At 46.0% G+C, this 9,970-nt stretch overlaps 1 protein-coding gene across 1 annotated transcript in view; it reads left to right on the top strand.

Moving 5' to 3' along the window:
- Positions 1 to 1,789: 1,789 nt before the first annotated feature.
- PCBP3 (poly(rC) binding protein 3) overlaps positions 1,790 to 9,970 on the top strand; it is a 71,704-nt gene continuing 63,523 nt past the window's right edge. The window contains exons 1-4 of the mRNA XM_007948686.2: positions 1,790 to 1,948; positions 4,117 to 4,140; positions 5,137 to 5,169; positions 5,545 to 5,661. Coding sequence (XP_007946877.2) covers positions 1,880 to 1,948; positions 4,117 to 4,140; positions 5,137 to 5,169; positions 5,545 to 5,661 — 243 coding nt within the window. The 5' untranslated portion in view covers positions 1,790 to 1,879. The remainder of the gene's footprint in view (positions 1,949 to 4,116; positions 4,141 to 5,136; positions 5,170 to 5,544; positions 5,662 to 9,970) is intronic.

Raw genomic sequence — 9,970 nt, 5'->3', positions numbered from 1 at the left:
ACTAAGCATTTGAACTGAATCATTTCCTCTTCTTTCTGTGTGACCTTACCTCATGAATGCCCTACTTCTCATCAAATGTGTGGAGGTGGTGTGTGAGCAGCACTGTCCAGCAGAGACTCCTGTCATGGTAGATGTGTCCTCTATCTGTGCCACCCAGACAACAGCCACCAGCATATAAGGCTGCTTATTTAGCCTTGTATGGCTGGAGGTTACCATTTTGAACAATAAAGCTATATAACATTAGTATTGTAAGAACTATCTTCAAAATTCTGTTTGCACCTTCATGTTAAAATCCTATTGTTCAACCATCAAGATCAAAAGGGCAGCGTTTGCCCAGGGACAAAGTTCAGAAGGCAGGAAAGGATAGGAAGGAAGGAGGGACGGAAATGGGAAACAGAGAGAGGAAGGGGAATGAGTGTTTTTACCTTGTGGGAATTGTAGCCAATGGCATAAAACAATGTGTATGAATTGTTGAATGGAAAACAGATTTGCAAAAAAAAAAAAAAAGAAATCAAATCCTAGTTGTTCAAACAGTATCAGTTTATTATGAATAAATTAATTACAACTCATCATTTGAGTTATTTGTTGACCAAATTACCTGTAAACACATTTTTTAAAAACATCAAGGTATAATAGGTTTCTTTAGAATCCTCATCAGCATCTTTGCTAACACAGAAACATGTCAGTAGCTGTCACATTTTACTCACCTGCCCATCACAATGGTTGCTCTCTGCAGATGTTTCTTCACATACATCACGTAGGTAATTTGTTTGCTTCTATATTTTGTTTGTGTTTTCCTTTTAAAAGTTTTCTTAGCAAAAATGTTTTGATTAAGGGAAAAAAGCATTTGCCCAACTTTTAAACATTAATTAATTACACTCTTTTGTGTGTGCACTGGGCCCTATATTTACAGGTTATGTGAAGGGCAGCTGGCTGGGTGGCACATTACAAGGATGATCACAGCTGGGGGGTACATACAGGCAGTGGCCTGCCTGTCCTCCCCCATGGCCCTATTCCTCTCAGTCCTTCCTTCTAGTCCTCCCCTGCCATTCACCTCTACCCTAGGCCATCCTCCTGCCAACAATGCACAGAGCTCCAGCCCCCTTCTCTGGCTTGGTCCCATGTGTCTGGCTCAGACTGCTTGCACCCCAGATCTCCTTGAGAGTAGAGGAAACTGCATATAATTTTATTCCTTTGGCAACCATCCCCTCATATCTCTCAAATACATAAGTAATTAATTTCACCTAAAATAAGATCTTCAAACTCGCAAGGAGTTTGGAAAGAGAGGGGAAAAAGTCAATTCCTGGAGGTCCTGGCCAGAATTGGGTTTTCTTTTAAGTGAATAGGGATACCTCAGAAGGTTCAGGTCAGATCATACAAAGGTTTTCCAGAGACCACCTTGGCCCTTGCATGACAAAGGCCAGGACAGGCTGACCCCTGGGAGACCAGGGGAGAGCTACTGCCAAGAGCAGGCCATGGGGCAGGGACTAGGGCAGGGTGCATTCCCACTCAGGGTGCAGTGGCAGAGTGTGTGTGGTGGGGCAGAATGTGTGTAGGAGGTAAGAAAGGGTCAAGGACAGCCCCCAAATTCCACTTGAGGGTCTCATGGGCCACTTGCTGAGATGGGGGCCAGTGAGATGAGGACATCCAGTAGGGAAACTGGATCAAGGTGAGCCTGACAGACAGCACAATCTCATGCCCACCCAGGAGCAGAATGTCCTTATAGGTCAATATGAGACATGATAACCTTGAGATTGTCCTCAGTTCACAGCGGCTGTGCCTTCTCTTTCCAGGTGACACTGTCTGGGCCCCATCCATCCTTCCTCACAACGTCCTTGGCATCTTAAGCCAGCACTCACAGCTGCACTTTGGAAGAAGGATGGAGTCCAAAGTCTCAGAAGGTGGCCTGAATGTGACACTGACAATCCGCCTGCTGATGCATGGGAAGGTAAAGGTAGAGGGGGACCTATCAGAGGAGACACCTCGAGTGGGGAGGCATAGCTGGCAAACCAGTCTTTGGTTTTCATAATTAAAAAATAAATAAACAATCTCATGCTTATAGAGCAGTTTCAGGTACAGCCCAAATAACATATCCCGTGAATATTCAAGACAGATGCCAATTCATGCCTGTCACCAAACACCTTACTGTGTGTCCTGTATGTGGAAGGGCATCCCCCATGACCACCCTACATTCATCTCAGCTGACAGACTCCTGCAAGCTGACCCTCAGCCCAACTCCTGTTTCCCAGCCCTCCAGGAATACCCACCCATATGACAAAAGACCTGGTGTTTAGTCCATTAGTTTTCACCTCTAGTTCTCTTCAATCTGGAATCATTTCCTTCATCTTTCTCTGACTTCTACTTCTGAAAATGACCACCCATTACTCATAACTGTGATGATTTATCTCAGTACTTAGATTATCCCTGGCTTGGCCAGTGGAGACCCCTTTTCACTGGCCCTGTGTCCCTATAAGTTCCCATCTTCTGTCAGTGATCCCTTATTCTCTGACTCAAAGCACTGCTAGGGCTCATCTTGGATGTCTTGCCCTAGTCCTGGAGTTGGCCATATCTTCAAGAAGCCCTTGTTCATCATGGCAGAGGGGATTGTTTCAGGAGCCAGGAACCTGGTAGAAGGAGGCACTTATTGCTTGTGGAGCATTGTGGGTCCTAGATAGAACTAGGGAATATGTTTGTGTGTGTGTGTACACATTCACATGCACACACACACAGTGTACACACATTTATAAAATATTTGTTTCTATATGTGTCTCCCTACATTGAAACCCATGAGTTCACCTTAATAACCCCTAAATTCAGTTTAGAGCCCCAGAGCTCCCTGGATTTTCTCTGTCCAGTGTCTGTGCAAGGTCTAATGGGAGTTGCCAAGGTCAGGGCTCTAATGCCAGCATCATTGGCTCATCCTAGACTTCCCATCCCAGGGCAGATGGTACTCACATCCAGAAAGTCAGGCTCTATGATCCAGGGACAAGGACCAGCCTCAGCCTTCTTCCAGCTGTGGTGGCAGTTAGTTGAACTTGTTGACAACTGGAATCCATACCATGCCAGCTCTCTGGACAGTGAAGTAATGGTTTCCTTTATAGCAGCAGCAACAAAATCCTGGCCAGCCACCCAGTTCCTGGCACACAGCCTTCATGGGTGGTAACCGAGCAGCCTCTTGGCTCCAAAGTCCCTGCTGCCCTCCCTGCTAAACCGTAGCAGAGGGGGTACTTCTACTAGGAAGTTCAATGCCAAGGACTACACTGCACTGAGGAAGTGGCTCAGACTTGGACAGTACCACTTCTGGAGCTGAGTAGCCAGCCTGGTCCTGCCTGTTATGAGGGGCACAGGGCTCCTTTATGCGCAGCAACTGGGGCCAGTCTCCATAGGAAAAAAGCATCCAGGAGTCGCCTGAGGGTGCCAAACTTCAACCACTTCTGGAAGCTTTTCTGTTAGTATCTTAGCCTTTAGAAGTAAGTCAGATAGCAAGAACAGTGCTACTGTTCTTTAAATCATGAAGTCACCAGATTTTATTTTTCATCATTTCCCTGCAAGGTTTCCCTGAGGCCTTGGGCACATTAATAATATATCCCCTAGATTGTTTACTTATAAAGCAGCCAGGCTGCTCTCCTATTGGGTTTGCAGAGGCAGTGTCATCTGGGCTTTGGTATAAATGGAAACAGAGGCAGCCTTCATGAATGGCCTGGGGCCACCAAGAACAGCCTGAAACCAGAAAACAAAACCCATTGTCATCAAGTCGATTCTGACTTATAGAAACTCTGTGAAACAGAGTAGAATCGCCCCATAGGGTTTCCAAGGCAGTAATCTTGAAGGAAGAAGACTGCGAATCTTTCTTCTGCAGAGCAGCTGATGTGTTCCAACCCCTGACCTCTCAGTTAATAGCCTAGTGCGTAACCACTGTGCTGCCAGGGCTCCTTCATGATTGGCCCAGGATCCCAATATTCAGTGGGAAGGGGATTCCCCCAGTGTTTCCCTCTGGGCAGATTCTGAATCTCCCTTTCTCTCTCTGAGCCAGAAAGGAGAAGGATTCTCAGTCTCTATCACAGACTTTCTTCTTTCTGCTCTGTGACATCATTCTTTCTGTGTTTTTCCCTATAGGAAGTTGGAAGCATCATTGGGAAGGTAATTATTGGATGAACTACATACTTTTGGTATTCTTTGTAAGGTGAAGCATGAGAGCAGTGGGTATACCCATCATGGTGCTGTGCCTAGTGGTCCTAGTGCAAGGTTTGCAGTAGATAAGGTGCCTGGCTGAATACTAAGTATTTCCAGTCAGGTCATGTCCTCTGACCCCTGTAAGGTGACCCCTTCCTCATCTTCAAGCTCAACAGCATTGAAGCTGGTCACAGAAGACAGTCTGCTTGTGCTCTGTGAGAGGCTGGGAAGGAGCCCTCCTGCCTGTCCCATTCAGCATAGCCTGCTGCCTAGATCAGGCCAGTCTTTTTCCTAGGCCTCTTATACTGCTTCAGAAGAGGTGGGATCACCATTACTAGTCTCATGCCTGTACTTTACAGTGTGCACACACCACTGCCTGCTCCATGCCTGCACTTTCAGCATGCAAACATCATCTGTGCATCATGCCTGCCCTTTCCAGTATGAACACATCACTGCTGGCCCTGTGCCCTGTATTTTACAGTGTGCACACATCACTGTCTGCCCTGTGCCCTGCACTTTGCAATATCCAGACAGCACGGCCAGTCCTCTGCCTGTACTTTATATTGTGCAGACACCATCTGTGCGCCATGCGTGGGATTGGGTGGTGCCATGGCTCAGCATAGATGCCAAGTCAGATCACCTTGGTCTGAATCCCACCCCACTCTGCCTGCTGTGTGCTCTTGGGCAAATGCCCCAGCCCACCTTCTTTGTGCCTCAGTTTCCTTTCCTGTAACTGTCTTGCAAGGCAGAGTCATACTCCATGTCAGACCTGGTTAGAATGGGCCAAGGAGGGTGTTTGCCACTTCTCACACTAGTCAGTGCCTGGAGAGGTAGGCTCTCTGGGCTTGTGCAGGTGGGAGCACAACAGGCAGGAAGTACCTGGCACCATGCAGCCATGACACCTGTGTGCTGTCAGATGGAAGCTAAGTGACCCTGTTTCTTTGTGTCTGATATTTATTTCAGAAGGGAGAGACTGTGAAGAAAATGCGTGAAGAGGTAAGTGTGCCCACCCTCATGCAGACCTGCCCTGGATCCCACCCACATCCTAGGGATAGGAGGGAATACACACAGGAGGAGCAGTGACTTTAGCTTGGGTACAAGTAAGAGAGCAAGTGTGCCCCCCTCCTGTATAGTCCCCACTGCACACTACATTGAGCATAGGAGCCTAGGTAATACTGGGTCCCTGTGCTAATTAAAATGTCACAGTAAAGGGAATTACTGATAAGGATTTTGCTACTAGTGCTAGGTTTGCCAGTCAGGTGCCCAGCAGATTTCTTTGCTCCAGTTGTTGGGGACTAGCTGGAGGAACCAGGTCATGTATGTATTTCTGTGTATGAATTGGGTCATGGGGATTTGCTGGCTCCCTTCCAGAGTGGTGCAAGAATCAACATCTCAGAGGGAAACTGTCCAGAGAGAATTGTGACCATCACTGGCCCTACAGATGCCATCTTCAAGGCCTTTGCCATGATTGCATACAAGTTTGAAGAGGTAAGAGACCCCCTATGAAGACACACATGGAATCTCTCTCTGGGCAGGACTGAGGGGCTTCTCCATAAATCTGCTTTGCCAGGGGTCCATTCTCTTAGGTCTTCTCACCTCCTCTAGAACTTTTCCTTGATCCAGTCCACCTGTTACCTGGCCAGCAGCTCTCCCTTCTACTTATTAAGCCAGCCATTTCTGACGTGTGTTGGGAAAGCCCACTTCATTTATGGCTTCTCAAACCTGACCCCAGAGCATAGAGCTTGCCCTCAGCAAACCCTACCTTCACCCAGGGCACACCGCCTCTGCTGGCCCTCAGGCCATACTCATTCATAGGCCAGTGTGCCTCCACCCCTCTCACGCAAGCTTCTCTGCTCTCCCATAACCACTACATAAGTCTGGCTATTGGATCCCCTGTCCCCAAAACTCCCCACCTGCCAGTGCTTCTCAACAGCATACCAGCACTGCAGCCATAGCCCCCTCTGGGAGAGCTTTGTGTAGCTCAGTGTAGCCCTGGGTAGATAAAGACAGAGAAAGACATAAACATGTATGTGTATATCACATTTCTGCATACTATTGTCAGTACATCAAGTCTGAATGTTTTGATATGTTTCCATTTTTTTAAAAAAATGCCAAAAGTTATTTAAAGATATATTTAGTCGTTATTAAAATATGATGATCAAGATCAAATTTTTCTTCAGAAATTAAGTAACAGGACAGACTTTATGGAATAAATGCAAATCACACACATGAGAACAAGGGGGCTGTTTGTCCAGCACTGCTGCAGCAATGGTCACCCCCATCACTGTGTTTGGCAGAGACTTAGAGATGGCAGGGGAGTGGGACTGCTGTAGTATGAAAAGGGAAGGTTCAGATGCACCTTGGTGGAGGTGTTGGTGTGGGGGTCTGGGGTCAGCTAAATAGAAGCAGATAACCTATGTGATTGATTGAGGTCATATTTGGTTTCTCTGGTTGGTCCTGAGTCAGAAGCAGGACAGGATAGGGGGCAAAAATTGGGAGAATTTCAGCCTTGGGCCAAGTCAGACCAGATTGGGCTGGGTGCTGATTCGGTTGCTTCAGGGGTGGTATATCAGAATTCATTTATCAACTATAGTCTGGCCGTTGTCTGTATATTCAGTCTCTTAGTCCCCCTCCTTTTGGTCATCTCACTTGTAAGAGTAGACCAATCCCAGGAAGGTGAGACATTCAGATCTTCATAGCTCAGAGGGTATTCAGTCATCACTAGTCAGTTCAGTCACAGTAGGTTGAGATATTCTTGGCCTTTTTGTTTTTTTACCATGGCCATCTGATGAGAGAGAGCAGACTCTAGATGGAATGCAGTGGACCAGCATCATGACTACCACATCAAAAACAAGAACAAGTAACAGTCCATGTAAGATGATTTGGCACTGGGAGCCCCAACTGGGCAACCCATGCCAAGAGAACAAATCCCATAGGCCATGAGAATCAATCTTAGACAGCCAAGTATCTTTATCCTTAAAGTAAGGTATAGCCTGATCCACTTTTCCTGTTTAATTGACCTATGTACAACAATAAGTGTTACCCATGGCACAGATGTCATCAAGACTGTTTTTGTTGTTGTTGTTGTTGTTGTTGTTATGTGCCTTGGAGTCAGACCTGACTCATAGCAACCCCTCCTCGGGTTTCAAGGCAGTATCACTACAGAAGTAGATTGCCCAGCCTTTCTTCCGAGGAGTGGCTGGTGGGTTTGAACCACCAGCCCTCTGGTTAATAGTCAAGTGCCTTAGGCACTATGCTACCAAGGCTACTAGCCAACAGGAAATCTAAAGCAATGTATTTGTCCATAACTACTTGTGCTAATGAGTTGAGATTGATCTGTATTTCATCTGGGGCAAGGATGATATCATTAATAACTTCTGCCAGCAATAGTTATAGGTTTCTTACAAATCTTTTCTATTTGTATGATTGCCATTGATGAGAACACTGCTCTGGTTGTTTACATAAATGATGTGTCAGTAATTCACCTAGGGGGAGTGCCTCATGGTGGCCTCATTTGGAATTTGAATCTGAGTCAGAATTTCCAGCCTCTGATGGTCTTATAGAATAAGAGTCTTCATATACAGATAAGTCTTAGAGTGCTATTTCTAAAGTGCATGAGGTATTCACCTGAGATAAACAAGACTAGGCATCTTGATTCCAAAGGAAGTAGTATCAGGTAGAGGCACCTGGAGATTCAAGTTTAAAACAGTTACTCATAACATGAGGTTGAAACCAAGGCCATGCACTAGCTGGGTTACATACTTGGATTTCTTTTAGTCACTCCTAAATGGCTAATATTTGATCCATCACCCTACAAGCTTGTTGAATTTAAATTTAGAATTGACTTTGTTGTTGTTGTTAAATGCTGTTGAGTTGTCTCCAACTCATACCAACCCTATGACAGCAGAACGAAGCACTGCCCGGTCCTGTGCCAGCTCCACGATCGTGGCTATAATTCCATCGCTGTAGCCACTGAGTCAATCTGTCTCGTTGAGGGCCTTCCCCTTTTTCATCACCCCTCCACCTTACGAAGGATGACATCCTTCTCCAGGGAATGGTCCCTTCTGACAACATGACCAAAGTAAGTGAGAGGAAGTGTGGCCATTCTCACTTCCAAGGAGCATTCAGGCTGCACTTCCTCCAGGACAGATTTGCTAGTTCTTTTAGCAATCTGTGGTACTTTTAGCATTCTTTGCCAGCACCACAACTCAAAAGCATCAACTCTTCTTTGATCTTCCTTATTCATTGTCCAGCTGTCACAAGCATATAAGGTGATTGAAAATACCGTGGCTTGTGTCAGGTGCACCTTAGTCCTCAAGGACACATCTTTACTCTTCAGCATTTGAAAGAGGTCATTTGCAGCTGATTTGCCCCGTGCTATACGTCGTGTGATGTCCTGACTGCTGCCTCCACTGGCATTGATTGTAGAACCAAGCAATGTGAAGTCTTTGACAACTTCAATCTTTTCTCCATTTATCACGAAGCTACTTATAGGTCGAGTTCTGAGGATTTTTGCTTTTTTTTTATACTGAGATGTAATCCATACTGCAGACTGTATTCTTCAGTCTTCATCAGTAAGTGCTTCAAGTCATCCTCACTTTCAGCAAGCAAAGTTGTGTTGTCAGCATATTGCAGGTTGTTATTGATCCTCCCTCCAATCCTGATGTCAAGTTCTTCTTCCTAGAGTCCAGCTTCTCAGATTTTTTTCTCAGCATACAGACTGAATAAGTATGGTGAAAGGATACAACCCTGATGCACTCCCTTCTTGATTCTAAACCATGCAGTGTCCCCTTGTTCTGTTTGAATGACAGCCTCCTGATCTATGTACAGGTTCCTCATGAGTACAATTAGGTGTTCGGGAATTCCCATTCTTCTCAGCATTATCCACAATTTGTTATGATCCACACAATCAAATTCTTTGGCATAGTCAATAAAAGACAAGTAAACATCTTTCTGGAATTCTTTGCTTTGAGCCAAGATCCATCTGACATCAGCAATGATATCCCTCCCAAAGGGGCAGGGAGATTGCATCTTCTGACCTCCTCTGACCCCAGAAGAGGAAGACAGAATCACCATCAGCAGCCCAAGGCCTATCCCTGAGAGGCCAGACATGCTGCCTCCCTCCAGCCCTTTCACCAACCCTGACACCAACTGTTCCTCCTGCAGTACCCACCATTTCTCTGCTGGGTTCAATAGTTCACTGCAGTGGCCACACAGAACTCACAGATTATGGGGTTTATTAGGGAGGCAACAGGCTACAATTGAAGTTCAGGAACACGCTCAGTCTCTCTCAGCCCACTGTCTCTCATCTAATGGTCTTTTTCAGTCTCTCTCTCAGCAGTGCATGTCTCTCGGTGTCTCTCTCCCAGCAGTGCATGTCTCTCAGTGTCTCTTTCTCAGCAGCGCGTGCCTCTCAGGAGTGTGTTCTTCTCAGCAGCACGTCTTTTTCAGCCAGCAGTCAGAGATTCCTTCTGCCTCTAGGAGGGCTCCTTTTGAGCTTGGCAGAGTGGCCAACTAACCAGTCATAACATCAGAATTCTAAGCATGTGAGAGAGAGTGAACTTCCCAGAACACTGCTTTGTGCCACTTTCAACAGAAATACCCCAGGTGGATAACTTTAACAATCAGGAGCTTCTCAGTTCCCACAGCAAATTCTACAACAGAGCTTATAAAGACTTATGGTATAAAAGCCGTACCAGGTAATTTACTACACTGCACCCTCGTTCTGCATCCGTTTCTGAATCCAGCTTGCATGCTTGGAAGTTCTCTGTCAATGGTTACTGCTGCAACCATTTTT

Source organism: Orycteropus afer, unplaced genomic scaffold, assembly GCF_000298275.1.
Source record: "Orycteropus afer afer isolate SDZICR_OR568_19922 unplaced genomic scaffold, OryAfe1.0 scaffold00219, whole genome shotgun sequence".
NCBI classification, from domain to species: domain Eukaryota; kingdom Metazoa; phylum Chordata; class Mammalia; order Tubulidentata; family Orycteropodidae; genus Orycteropus; species Orycteropus afer.
Note: the sequence above shows the minus strand (reverse complement) of the source record. Positions and strands in the feature narration are given on the sequence as shown.